Consider the following 15,002-nt stretch of genomic DNA (forward strand, 5'->3'; position numbering starts at 1 on the left):
AAGCTTTCTTGTCGGTCAGAACTGGAACTTCAGCAATCGCTTGAAGCTTGGCCTGTACAGGAGCCAGCTGGCCTTGGCCCACCACATACCCAGATATGTGACTGTGGCATGGCCAAACTCACTTTTAGCAAGGTTCTCCGTAAGATTGGCCTTGGAAAGTCTGTCAAACCGTTTCTCTACAGCTGCAATATGTTCTTCCCACGTGTCATTCCAGACCACTAAATCATTAATATGAACTCCTGTGCTTTCTAACCCTCCAATCACAGAATTGATTATCCTTTGAAATGTTTCAAGAGCATTCTTCATCCCAAAGTGTAAAACATTGTATTCATACAACCCTCAGGGTATAACAAACGCTGAGATCTCTCTGGCCCTGTCAGTCAATGGAACATACCAGTATCCCATCAACAGATCAATCTTCGTGAGGTACTTAGCCTTTCCCACTCTATCAATACAGTCATCCATTCTCTTTCCTTGTTCTTTCTTGTTTCTAATTTCTTGTTCAATCCTTTTACTTTCCTCAAAGTTCACTCTGTGAAGATGCCATTTCATAGGCTGGGCTAAATTCATAATGACGTGATGCACTGCACCTGTGCACCATTTCAAAACACCAGTTAGTCCTTTTACTTGTTTTTTTGGCTTTGGGTCCAACTGGTGGACCTTATCAGTAATATTTTCCAAAACAATGGAATTCTGACATCTGAGTGAGTCCAGATTCAGTGGGCAAACATCCCTTTCCATTCCATTATCAGATTTCACGATTCCATTTTGTACTACAACCATTCTCCCAGCTGCAATTCCAGTAAACAAGTGTTTTATTTGGACTCGACCATTTTGTAAACTTTCCTTAGCAAAGTCACAAAGCCTACTACATCCCTTCCAGAGTTCTCTGAGGAGGGTCAAAGGTCCTTTTGGCCTGTAACTGAACACAGGTTCCAACAAATTACCCTTCACTGCCTTCTGAACCAGATCTCCACCACTAAATAAGAAGAGGGGAACCCCCCCGTTCCAATTTTCCACATTTCTCACACAATGATGTCCACCTAAAGGCATACTGTAAGCCATGTTTAAAATTTCAGCCCTGTAACCTTTCAAAACCACCATGTGACTTGCAGGCACTGTGGCTGGTCTCCACCTCATCAACACCCCATCTTTAAGGTAACATCCCACTGACACTCTCTGAATCTCCTCTCCTGTGAGAGCCATGTCCCTTAAAGCCACCATTCCAGAATCTCGCTTCTGTTCCTCGATACATTCCTTTCTCAACACAGACAAACCTTTCTTATACACCTTACCCTTATCAGTTGTACTACCCTCTAAGTCCTGCTGAAATCTGGAAGGTAGAAAAGTCTCTGACACATCATAATTTAAACCTCTGGTCTTGCTATAGGCCTCAGCAGCAGCTTTGCTCATTAGCTGAATTGCTGAAACACTCTTATCTTGGAGAGCTGTCAACATGCCTCCATTGCTTATTAAACTCAGTACCATCAGCAGGCTGATCAGAATCATGTATACATTATGAAAGAGACCAAATAAACTACCCATCTGATTACGACCTATACTTCGACTTGTATCCATAGCAACTTCCACTCCAAAACCTCAACAACTCTTCTTCCTCTCCATAATATCACTCTGAATAACAGCATGACCTTGCAGGTGCTTACTTGCACATGTCCAAACAAAATCCAACAAACTAGCGCATCCTGTCTCAGCAGGCCTTTGTCCTGCAAGCAGGGTCAAAGGTCGCGCAACCAATCCAACCTTTTCCATCACTTCATCCAAAAGTCCAGGAACAGCACTTTTCCCATTACTTCCAGCAACATTGACCTCACCAGCTTTTAAAACACGGTCTACTACAAATGACTGAGAATCCTCACATTCCACTGGTACCAAGGTTAACCCCCTTACTCACTGAACCAAGTCCATCTGACACAAAAGGACTGCATTTCCTTTCAACCAAGTCAGACACCTCAGACTTCAACTGAGCCTCAACTTAAGGTTCAGAATCCTGTGAACTCACAGGTACTTCAACAACCTGAACACATTCATTCGGAACAACCACCTCTTCTGGGCTGTCATCGCTTGTCCCAGTTTCAAATTCAAGGTCATCTTGAACCTCCCAGCTATTCTCTGGCCAACTCTTTTCTGGAGTAAACTCAATCTCATGGGTTAAAACTTCTTTGTCTGCTTTCTTATCAAACCCCTTCAGGATAGGGGCAACCTCTGCAACTGGGTATGCCTTACCTCATCAGGAATACAACTTTTAAATTCATCACACAAAATTAGCCCTTCCGAGCTGTAAAAATCATCAGGGTCCGACACTAAACCTCTTTGCTGCCGCCTCTCCCTTTTAAACTGTCTCTGCCTTTCTGCCACGTGATCTTCACGTTGCCATTTCTTCCTTTCGAGCTGTCTCTGTCTTTCTGCCTCTCTAGCCTCATGGACCCTCTGTTTTTCTGCCTCTCTGGCCTCTCTCTCGAGCTGTTTTAATCTCAATTCATGCTCCCTTCTTAATATTTCCAACAGAAGCTGAAGCTCATCCTCAGCAGATTCACCTTCCACAAACACCTCTAACGCCTCCTCATCAAATGTTCCCTTATCTATATAATATTCAACTATTTTCCTTTGAATTTCTACCTTACTCACACCCTTCTTTACTTCAATTCTCAATTCCTTAGCAACGTCCCGCAACTCATACTTTTTAGCAAGCTTCAAAGTCACCAGGCCTGGTGATTTCAGAAAGTCTCTAACATCCATTTCTGCTGTTTTTCCACACAACCAAATCAAAAGGGATTTTCCCCAATCAATTCAAACCAGCCTCCTGACCAGTTTGTTCATATCCTGGACGAGCCCCCAATTAATGTCACGCCCCCGTGACGGGATAAAGAACCAGCAGAAATAGAAAGCACTGTGGAGTCTTGTATTGCTAACAACTAATAATATTTATTAGTAACTACACAATACAGTGATATAAATGTAGATAAATCAAACAAGTTAGCAATGATTATATATAAAAGTAAGTGTGGAATATATATGTATGAAAACCAAGCTTCTTTAAGCCTCGGGGTAAAAAGATACAGTCTTACGATGTTGAGTAAAGTTCAGTTCAGTTCGTGGTATTTAGTTGAGTAGTGACGGGGAGAGAGAGAGTGAGTTGAGTCTTCAGGTGAGCTGATGCCGTCGATCTTCTCGTCATCCTTTGAAATCCTTTACAAGTCACCGACAAGTCTCCTTTCCAAACAAACTATCAGTGATGATAGGGGCACTCCTAGATTCCTTCACACCAGAGACTCCAGTCCATTCCCTCACTGAGTCCCCTCTAAGTTTCCGGACCCCCCCCCCCCCACCGCTGGGACACCCGGGGACTCTCCCTACCAGGGGCTCCCTGCCGTTCACATTCCTGCCTGAAGTGCCCCTCTTCTCCACAATTATAGCACACGCCTCGCCTTGCCGGACCCTGGCCTCCGCCTGGCCTCAGTGCTGTCCGTCCCTTCTGGGGGGGGCCTTCTCCGCTAATTCCCTCCTGCAGAGGGACCTCACCTGCCGCGACCCCTTTGTCTGTCTCCCAGGTGGAGCTGGCCCCAGTCACTTCACCACAAGGGGCTGCTACCGAGGACTGTACCTTTTTACCAGAGCCTTCTTCCACTTCCAATTCGTCCTCCTCCTCCCTGACCTCTCTGAGCAGCTTAACAAAAGACGGGGTGGGGGACATGCTCTATGAGACTGCCGGAGGCTCTTAGCGATCGCATCGTGTTTTTGCGCGCCCCTGACTACCTGGTTGATCCTTATCCGATCCACCTCAGCGGCTGAAATGACCCCCACCCCCGGCGCCTCAAACAATTTAGCCTACGCTCAAGTCGGAGAAGATACTCAGAAAGCTTTTCCCCTTTCTCCTGACACAGGTTCTGAATCTGCCCTAAAAGCTCCACCGGGCTTCCTGTCAGCCCAAACACCTCCTGTGGGGCGACTAGACACTCCCTCCAAGAAGCCAGGGGCTGATTAACTCTCACCCCTTTTACCAGCTCAGCTGCCGCCCCCCCAAACTGTCCCCCAGTCTTTGCCACTTCTCTTCCCCAGAACACTGCCACTCACCTAGCAACTGAGAGGTATGTTCTACCCAGGACTCATAATCATCCTCCCCGTCAGAGATGGGGGTCCTCCCTGAGAAAATTCTTAACTTCTGTGGCAGACCCACTGCCCGGTTCACCAAAGAGTTAATGGCTGAGGCCAACTCAGAGCCCTCCCCCTTCCGTGGGGAATGAGAACTAATTACATTCTCCAAATCTGACCACTCCCTCCCTTCATTCCTCAAAAACGATTGGACCCGCTGTCTAAAATCTCCACCCCTAGCTTTGGGCAACTCCTCTGGTGTCTCTTCAAACCCTTCTTCCGTGACAGTGTGCACGCCCCATGGCCTCGCCTCACCGAGGTCACCGATACACGGCGGCAGTCCCGTCCTTAACGTCAGTACCCGTCTGTACAAGCACAAAGGCTGAGTCTCCCGCTTCACCAATCTTTCTGCTTACAGTTTCAACCATACCGATAGCTCTGACCGTACTCAAACGTCGAATTAACACATCATCCGGGGTACGTATACCCACCCCACTTAATATACAGGTATGAGTAACCAGGACATCCTCGATCTCACACCAAAGTTCGATCTTATCCGCGTCCATCCCTTTTGATTCAACCCGGGCGACTTACCCCTTATCCTGAAAGAATTCAAATCGTGGAACGAGCCCCCAAATGTAAGGGTCTTTGCCCCACTGACCCCCCCCCCCCGCCCCGGTTGCCTAGGGTGAATAGCCATCAACCCTGCCAAACAGTGCAATTGCTTTGGTGCAGATAAGGTTTGAGTTGTCCAATGATCAGCCACGACACAAATATGAAACAATATACAAAGTGCGAGTAATGAATTATACTTTATAGCAAATTTTTGGTGATGGGTTGGTAGAAACAACTACAAGAAAAGGCACCACATAAGTAACTTATCAGTCTTGTTCACATAATATTTTAATACGTTGGAGCTGACACCTCCGATTCCATCCACAACGTCCTTCTGAGACTCCGGCCACCCTCTGAACCCCTGAGGTCCGGTATCTGCCACCCAGGAATCGCTGTCCGTTCCTCACATGTCCGTCCTCTGCTCGCCTCCTGAAAAAGCCCGCGCTCCTCAACTCAGCACACATATGCAAGGTACAGAACATGACTTCCATTGGCTAACAAATGAATACAATTTCCATTATCACATTGTATAACCCAAACATTGCTGTTACAGAGAACCCCTTGCTCAGCAGTTAACATTACGAGAAGCCATTTTAATATAACACTTCAGAGAAGCCATTTTGGTAATAAGCGATGAACAGTTAACAGTCCACCTAGTATACTGAGAACCCTACACGAAGATGCTTTCAAAAATAATGAAATGTAAAGCTTCTAAATATTAAAAAAAAACTATAAAAATGGTAAACAGTAAAAAGCGAAATCGAATCAGTATTTGGTGTGACCACCCTTTGCCTTTAAAACTGCCTCAGTTCTCTTAAGTATACTCTAGATTTAGATTTAGATTTTATTGTCATTTAGTAATGCATGCATTAAGAAATGATACAATGTTCCTCCAGTGTGATATCACAGAAACACAAGACAGACCAAGACTGGAAAACTGACAAAAACCACATAATTATAATATATTGTTACAACAGTGCAAGTAATACCGTAATTTGATAGAAGAACAGACCATGGGCATGGTTAAAAAAAAAGTCTCGAAGTCTCTCAAAAGTCTCAACATCTCACGTAGAAGGAAGAAAACTCTCCCTGCTATGAGCTTCCAGCGCCGCAAACTTGCCGATGCAGCATCCTGGAAGCACCCGACCACAGTCCAACTCTCAGTCCGTCCGAAAACTTCGAGCCTCTGACCAGCCTTCCAACACCGAGCACCATCTCTGCTGAGCGCTTCGACCCCAGCCCCGTCCGCCAGCAACAGGCAAAGCCGAGGAATTGGGGCCTTCCCCTCCGGAGATTCTCGATCGCACAGTAGCAGCAGCAGCGAACTGGGCATTTCAGAAGTTTCTCCAGATGTTCCTCCGTGCTTCTCACGTCCGTCTCCATCAAATCCGGATTGTGCACGGCCCCTATTTAACAAATACAATAGCATTTCACCGGAGAGGCCGCGCGTGCTGCGTCACACCGCCATCTTCTCCTCCCTCCCTCTAGTTCAGTTTTATAAGAGAAAAAACTGATATGTTATTGCAAGCATCTTGGAGAACTTGCCACAGTTCTTCTACAGACTTCGGCTGTCTCACTATCTACTGCTTCTCCAAGTAATCCTAGACAGCCTCGATGATGTTAACTCAGGGCTGTGGAGGCCATACCATCTGAAATCGTATATAAAAAAAATTCTAGGGTGCCTAAAACTTGACATAGACACGTGACATAGACAATGAAGCTTAATGTGCTGGTAAATGTCTCACTAAGTTATGTGGACTTATCAAAAATATCCCTTTTCCTGTAAACTAACATTTGAATTACTCCAGCTTCCATGCGCTAGTTGGGGTAGAAGTAGGAGGAGAGGGCAGATGAATGTATGACTGGAATTGGTTCAGGAGAGAAGGATTCAGATCCTTGAACCATTGAGATCTATTCTAGGGCAGCATTGACCTGTAGAAGAGTGATGAATTGGACTTGAACTGAATGAGGCTGCTATCATGACAGAGAAATTTGGTAGTACGATCCAGGGAAAATTAATTGAACCCCACAGTGGAATGGTAGTATGGCGGATGAGAATGTTGGTGCAAATAAAGAAATTCAAGAAAGCAAGCCTGTAGGTAGAACGGGGAGAGAAAGGTAGGTCTCATAGGCTAAACTGCCATTTATTTCAATGCAAGGAGTGACAGATACCAGGAAATGGATAGATAGATGGGATTGTGATATAGCTATTACATAAGCATGGTTGAGGGAGAAGCAGGACTGGCAGCTCAGTGTTCTGGGATACAGATGATACAGGCATGATAGGAGTGGAGGTAAGAGGGAAATTTGTGTTTTGATCGTGGGGACATCATGGCAGTACTAGGAGAGGACCTTGAAGGAATGTCCAGTAAGGCTATGTGGGTACAACTTTGAAACACTGATGGGATCGTAGTATGGCACTCCAGTTGTCAGTGGGAATGTAAAAGAGATCACAGATACTTGGAGGAATGATAGAGTTGTAGTAATAGTTGATTTTTAACTTCTCCAATATTAACTAGGACTGCCATTGTGCTAAGTGATTAAGGTGGTGCAGAATTTAAGTGTAGCAAACAGAAAATGCTGAAGGAACTCAGCAAGTCAGGGTGCATCTGTTGAGAAGAATAAGCAATTGATGTTTCGGGCTGAGTCCTTTCATCAGGACTGGAAAGGAAGGGGAAAGAAGCCAGAATAAGAAGGTGTGGAGAGAGGAGAGGAGAAAGGATGCAAGCTGGCAGATAAGGTGATGGAAAATCTCAAAAGATATTAAAAACAAAGGATAACCAGGGAAACAATGAGTCCCCTTAATGATCAGTTTGCTCATCTGAGTGCGGTGCCATGGGAGATGAGCAAGATTTAAAATGAATACTTTACATCTGTGTGTACTGTGAAGATGGTTTTGGAATTGAGACAATTCTGGTAAGGGGTGGTGATTGACATTAAAGCTAGAGGAGCAGATATTGGTGCCCTGGAGGTGCATAAATGTGGATATATCTCTAGGCCTGACCAAGTGTACCCAAGATACACTCGTAGGACCAATATTGTCACAGGCAGGTTTGGTGGAGCTGTTGGAGGGTTTAAGCTAATGTGGCAGGGGGTGCGAACTGAAGCGAAAGGATTCAGGATAGGACGGATGGTAAAAAAGCAAAGATAGCATGCAGTCAGACTGTCAGGAAGGGCAGGCAGATGATGGAACAAAATTGCGGCCAGCAGGGTGAGTATCAGTGCTTTAAGGATGCAGAATCAAAAAAGGTAGCAAATACAGTACTCAAAGTGTTGTATCTCAATGCACGGAGTTTAAGAAATAAGCTGGATGATCTTGTTGCACTATTACAGATGGTCAGGTATGATGTTATGGCCATCACTGAATTGTGACTGAAGGATGGTTATGTTTGGGAGCCGCATGTCCAGCATTGCACATTGTATCAGAGGGACAGGAAGGTAGGCCGAGTGGGTGGCGTGGTTCTGCTGGTAAAGAACGGCATTAAATCAGTAGAAAGTTGTGGCTTAGGACTGGAAGATGTGGGTTGTGTTAGGAAACTGCAAGAGTAAAAGAACCCTGATGGCAGTTATATACAGGCTTCCCAACAGTAGCTGGGGTGTGGACCACAGACTGCAACAGGAAATAGAAAATGCGTATCAAAAGGGCAATGCTATGATAGTCATGGGCGATTTCAACATGGAGGTCAGTTGGGAAAATCAGGCTGGTAATGGATCTCAAGAGAATGAGTTTGTTGAATGCCGATGAGATGGCTTTTTAGAGCGGTTTGTCGTTGAGCCGACAAGGGGATCAGCTATACTGGATTGGGTGTTATGTAATGAACTGGAGGAGATTAGCGAGTTTTAGGGAAAAGAACCCTTAGGAATCAGTGATCACAATATGATTGAGTTCAACTTGAAAGTCGAAAGGGAGAAAGTAAAGTCTGACAATGCGGTATTTTGGTGGAGTAAAGAAAATTACAGTGGTATGAGAGAGAAGTTGGCCAGAGTAAATCGGGAGGAGCTACTGGCAGGGATGACAACAGAGCAGCAAAGGTGTGAGTTTTTGGGAAAAATGAGGAAGGTGCAGCATAGATGTATTCCAAAAACAAATAAATACTCAAATGGCCAAATAATACAAGCATGGCTGACAAGGGAAGTCAAAAACTAATGTAAAAGCAAAAGAGAGGGTATACAACAAAGCAAAAATTAGTGGTAAGGCGGAAGATTGGGGAACTTTTAAAAACCTACAGAGATAAACTAAAACAATCATTAGAAGGGGAAAAGATGAAATGTGAAAGCAAGGTAGCAAACAATATCAGAGTGGATAGTAAAAGTTTTTTCAAGTATGTAAAAAAAAAAAAGATGAGAGTGGATATAGGACCGCTAGAAAATGAGGCAGGAGAAATAATAACGGGGGCAAGGAGATGACAGATGAAATAAATGAGTATTTTACATCACCCTTCATTGGGGAAGACACGAGTAGTGCGCCAGATGTTGAAGGGTGCTAGAGAAGAGAAGTTAGTGCAGTTACTACTACAAGAGAGAAGGTGCTCAGAAGCTGAAAGGCCTAAGAGTACATAAGTCACCAGGACCAGATGAACTGCACCCTAGGGTTCTGAAGGAGGTGGTGGTAGAGATTGTGGAGGTATTAGTAATGATCTTTCAAAAATTATTGGACTCCGGCATGGTGCCAGAGGACTGGAAAATTGCAAATGTCACATCACTCTTTAAGATAGGAGGAAAGCAGAAGAAAGGAAATTATAGACCAGTTAGCCTGACCTCAGTGGCTGGGAAGATGTTGGAGTTAATTGGTAAGGATGACGTTATGGAGTACTTGGTGACACAGGACAAAGAAAGAAAACTATAGACCAGTTAGCCTGACCTCAGTGGCTGGGAAGATGTTGGAGTTAATTGGTAAGGATGGGGTTAAGGAGTACTTGGTGACACAGGACAAGGTAGGACAAATCAGCATGGCTTCCTTAAGGGGAAATCTTGCCTGAAGAACCTGTTAAAATTCCTTGAAGAGATTAAAAAATAGGACAGATAAAGAGGATGCAGTGGATGTTGTATATTTGGACTTTGACAAGGTGCCACACATGAAGCTGCTTACCAAGTTAAGAGCCCATGGTATTACAGGAAAGTTACTGGCTGATTGGTTGGAAGCAGCTAGTGGTGTTCTGCAGGAGTCAGTGTTGGGACTGCTTTTTATGTGGTATATCAATAATTTAGATGATGGAATAGGTGGCGTTGTTGCCATGTTTACAGATGATACGAAGGTTAGTGGAGGGGCAAGTAGAGTTGAGGAAACAGGTAGGCTGCAGGAGGACTTGGACAGATTAGGAGAATGGGCAAGAAAGTGGCAAATGAAATACAATGTTGGAAAATACATGGTCATGCACTTTGGTAGAAGGAATAAATGTGCAGACTATTTTCTAAATGGGGAGAAAATCCAAAAATCTGAGATGCAAAGGAGCTTGGGAGTCCTTGTGCACAACACTCTAAATGTTAACTTGCAGGTTCCTCACTAGGAAGGCAAATGCCATGTTACCATTCATTTCAAGAGGTCTAGGATACAAGAACAGGGATGTGATGCTGAGGCTTTATAAGACACTGGTGAGGCCTCCTCATCTAGGAAAAGATGTTCTGGCATTGGAAAGGCTTCAGAGGAGGTTCACAAGGATAATTCTGGAAATGAAAGGGTTATCATACAAGGAATGTTTGATAGCTCTGGGTCTGTACTCAATGGATGGCTGGGGTGGGGGAGAATCTCATTGAAACTGTTCAAATGTTGAAAGGTCTTGACAGAGTAGATGTGGAAAGCATGTTTCCCATGGTGGGGAAGTCTAGGACAAGAGGGAAAGCCTCAGGATAGAGAGGCGTTCATTTAAAACAGATGCTTAGAAATTTCTTTAGCCAGAGGGTGGTGAATTTGTGGAATTTGTTACTACAGGCAGCTGTGGAGGCCAGGTCGTTGGGTGTATTTAAGGCAGAACTTAGATTCTTGATTGGACATGGCATCGAAGGTTATGGGGTGAAGGCCATGGAGTGGTGCTGAGGAGGGGGGAGAAAAGGATCAGCCATGATTAAATGGTGGAGCTGACTCAATGGGCCAAATGGCCTAATTTTATTCCCATGTCTTATGGTCATATGGATGAAACTGTTGGGGCCCTAAGAGAGATTATTTTAAATCTTCCTTAGTTATAGGAAAGTACTAGAGGCTGGCTAATGTTTTGCCTTTATATAAGGACTGCAGGGTCAAGTCAGGGAGCTACCAGCCAAAGAGTCTAATGTCAGTTGTATATAAGTTATTGGAGGGGACTCTGGGAGATAAGATCTATCTGAAATTGGAATGAACAGGACTGATTAGGGTCAGAAGGCTTGACATCGATCATAGGAAAATGATGTTTCCTGATTTGAGTTTATTGTTGAGATTACTTGAAAGAATTAGAGTGGGAAGGTAGGCATTGCAAGGCTGGTCTGGGAGATTAAATCCAGGGTGAGCTAGCTAATTGGATATAAAAATTGGTTTGACGGGAGGATTCAGAAGGTGGTTGTGGAGGCCTAGAACCAATGATGTGTTGCAGAGGTTGGTGATGGGTCCCTCCCTGACTGTTAGTCATGTATACAGGTGTCCCTTGCTTTTCGAATGTTCGCTTTACGAAACCTCGCTGTTACAAAAGACCTACATTAGTTCCCTGTTTTCGCAAACAGAAGGTATTTTCACTGTTACGAAAAAGGGCAGCATACAGAAAAAGCAGTGCGTGATAAAAGGCAGCATGTGCCCCGAGCAGCCAAGCTCCTCCGCCGGAAATGCATTCTAGCCGACATTGCTTAAACACGTGCCTGTGAGCAGCCGTTAGCAAGCTGAGTTCTCAGGTATCGGAAAAGCCTAAAAGAGCTCGTAAGGGTGTTACACTTAGCGTAAAACTAGACATAATTAAGCGTTTCAATCGTGGTGAACGAAGTAAGGACAAAGTGAGTTTGGCTTGTGGAAGTTGACGAAGATGATGTTTGAAGAGGTTTTGGCATCCCATGACCAAGAACTGATGCAATTGGAAGAGGAAAGGATAACAATCGAAACCGAATGCAGTAACGAATGGACCGAAAGTGAGATCGTCCAGGAACTGAACGTGAAGCAACTGCATGAGTTTTTCGCTGCAATGATTGCAGAAAAGTACGACTTTAATTTTGAAAGGGTACGTAGGTTTAGTGCATATTTGCAGGATAGTTTGAGTGCTTACAAAGAACTGTATGATAGAAAAATACGCGAGGCTAAGCAGTCAAGCACACTGTTGTTTTTCAAGCCTTCCACATCAGCCACAGCAGACGATGAACCCCGACCTTCGACATTGAGGCAGGCAGACATAGAAGAAGATGACCTGCCTGCCCTGATGGAAACAGACAACGATGAGATGACACCCCAGTGTCCCACCACCCCAGTGGTCCCAACCTCCGGGCCGCAGACCGATATATTTCCGCTGAGAATGCAGCGGTAGGTGGGACGCACCCAACACATCTTAAGAAAAAAGCCGAAATAAGCAAGCTAATTAATTAGGTGCCGCCCGGCACGTAAATGTCGGCCCAGATCACAGGTGATTGCTGATTGGCGATTGCCACTGCTGCATGCTTCGTGGATCGGTATCGGTCGGCGGCCTGGAGGGTGGGGTCAACTGCATCACCCCAACCTCCGACTCAGCCTAGCACACCATCATCAGTGTGCTCGGCGCTGTGTTCCCGATTCCGGTAAGAGATACTACACTGTACATACATTATTTCTTCTTTAGGCTGTGTATTTTTATGTGTTATTTGGAATGATTTGGCAGCTTCATAGCTTAAAGGTTACTGGAGAGAGTGTTTCTGCCGAGAGCGCTTGCGTGAGATTTTCGCTACGGAGAACAGTGCGGCAATGATTGTAGAAAAGTATTTCTACTTTATATAGGCTGTGTATTTATATCATTCCTGCTTTTACTATATGTTACTGTTATTTTAGATTTTATGTGTTATTTGGCATGATTTGGTAGGTTTTTTTTGGGTCTGCGAACGCTAAGAAATTTTTCCCATATAAATAAATGGTAATTGCTTCTTCACTTTACAACATTCCGGCTTACGAACCATTTCATAGGAACGCTCTGCCTTCGGATGGCAGAGGAAACCTGTATTAATAATTTAGATTAAAATATATGTAGCATAATAAGTTTGTTTGCGGATTAAGGTAAAATTGGTAGTGTGGTGGAGAGTGAAGGAGGATGTCTAAGGTTACAAAAGGATCTACATCAACTGACAGATTGGTCAAAGGAATGACAGATGGACAATAGTGAATTGATACATTCTGGGAAGTTACTGTAGTGCATGGCAGGATGTACACAGTGCATGGCAGGGTGCTCACAGTGCATGGCAGGGTGCTGGGGTCTGTTGTAGAACTACAAGACCGAGGAGTGAAAGAACATGGTTGTCTGAGAGTGCTTGCCTTCATTGGATGGGTGTTGAGTACCAGAGCTTGAATGTCACGTTTCAGCTGGGCAAGACTACATCTGGAGTATTGCTTGCATTTCTATCCATACTGCAGATTAGAGAGGGTGCAGAAGAGACTTGTAAGAATGTTGTTGGGACTGGGAGGCATAGGTTTGTGGCTGAGTAGGGGAAGATTTAAAGGGGGCTGAGAGTAGTGGGTCTAGGGAGGAAGCTGGAGAGAGAAGTGCAATTGCAATGTTTAAAAGACATTTTGACAGGAACATAGATACGAATGTAAAGGGATGTGAGTTAAATGAAGGGAAATAGACTAGCTTAGAAAGGCATCTGGGTCACCAGGGACAAGTTGTGCTGAAGGGAATTTATCTGTGTTGTACAGCTTAGTGGTGCTATTTCTCCCTTTACCTTTTCTGCCGAAGGATCCCAGACCCAAAACAATTCTTTACCAGATTTCATATGGCCTGTCCAGCAGTTTTTGTTTTTTTGTTTTTGTCATTATATCAAAGGCTTTAAATATTTATTTTACAGAAACGTAGCATTATCATGAGTCTTGTGATTTTATTGGTGTCAAACAAGTATTAACATTATGTAACAGTGACAGATTGAGATATCATTTGATCTTGCTGAGACCTGGAAGCGCTTTTAAATCCTGGGTGCCAAGAGCTTATTGAGAACAGCACTGGCTATGACTCCTAAGGTCATCTTATGCATAGTTCCCACATTTCAATTCTGGGACCTCTTGAAGATGCAGTGCTTTAAAACTAATTTTGGTGTATTTCCCTGGATATTCAACAAGTGTGATTGTTCTTCAGTCCTTCCCAAGAATATATGAGCTAAATAAAGCTGGGTTCAGCTCCTCATCTGCAGTTACTGACCATCCCTTTTACTCTCCAAGTCTCAGAGATGTAAGGTGGTGAGTAGGCCGCTGACAGCATACCACTGACACCCTTCCCTTGAATGCTCTGATAGGCAATATCAGGACTAAAGGCCAGGCCAGAATCTTGCAGTCTGACAAAATTAATCTTTTTTAAATGTTCTAAGTTTATTCAAAAATGAAAATATTAAACCACTAAGCAAGAAAACACAGTAACATCTATAATAAAGCACAATGGTCAAAGATCTATCTGGACCTGAACAAATGCCTGTTATTAGTAGCAGTATAAGATATTGGAAAGGGCTTGGTGATATTCCATTTAATCAGCCTGATTGTTGATTATCAATCTAAATTTCTACCTCATTAGGTTTCAGTTTAAAACTTGAGTGCATTTGATGTTTTTGTAGAAAGAGGAAGATGCTCGTGCTCGAGAGGAGGCTGAGAAGCTGAGAAAAAAACGTGAGGAACATTTTCAAAAGGAAGAACTAGAACGTATGGAAAGAAAGAAGGTAAAATTTGAAAATATAAGTAACACACACAAAGTGCTGGAGGAACTCAGCAGGTCAGGCAGCATCTCTGGAAAGGAATAGAGAGTCGACATTTCAGACTGAGGTCTTTCATCAACATGAGGTCCTTTATTATTGGCGATACTGAAAGTCGTGATTTTCATCCTCAGTGTGGCGAGGGACTATAATCATGTTAACTTAATTCAGTTGTTTGCCATTCTCCAGTATTTTGATAGCCATTGTAGTAAGCTTTGAACAGACCTCTCCTTTAAGCTTTGAGCTTGCCTGATTCAGTGTTTCAACTCAATGAGATGACTCTATTTCGTGCAGATAGGAACTTCCTGTCGGGAAAATCCAAAGGAGGTGGAATCTGTGTGTGCATTAACACAGGCTGGTGCACAAACTCATCTGTAATTAGCAATCACCATTCTGTGGCAACTGAACACCTT

At 44.0% G+C, this 15,002-nt stretch overlaps 1 protein-coding gene across 3 annotated transcripts in view; it reads left to right on the forward strand.

The window, feature by feature from the left end:
- map7b (microtubule-associated protein 7b) overlaps positions 1-15,002 on the forward strand; it is a 177,333-nt gene that overhangs the window by 140,692 nt on the left and 21,639 nt on the right. For all 3 annotated transcript variants that reach the window (XM_072277751.1, XM_072277739.1, XM_072277744.1), the window contains one exon: positions 14,455-14,556. In XM_072277751.1, the coding sequence (XP_072133852.1) occupies positions 14,455-14,556 (102 nt within the window). The remainder of the gene's footprint in view (positions 1-14,454; positions 14,557-15,002) is intronic.

The sequence above is a fragment of the Mobula birostris genome, chromosome 2 (genome assembly GCF_030028105.1).
Source record: "Mobula birostris isolate sMobBir1 chromosome 2, sMobBir1.hap1, whole genome shotgun sequence".
Lineage (NCBI taxonomy): Eukaryota > Metazoa > Chordata > Chondrichthyes > Myliobatiformes > Myliobatidae > Mobula > Mobula birostris.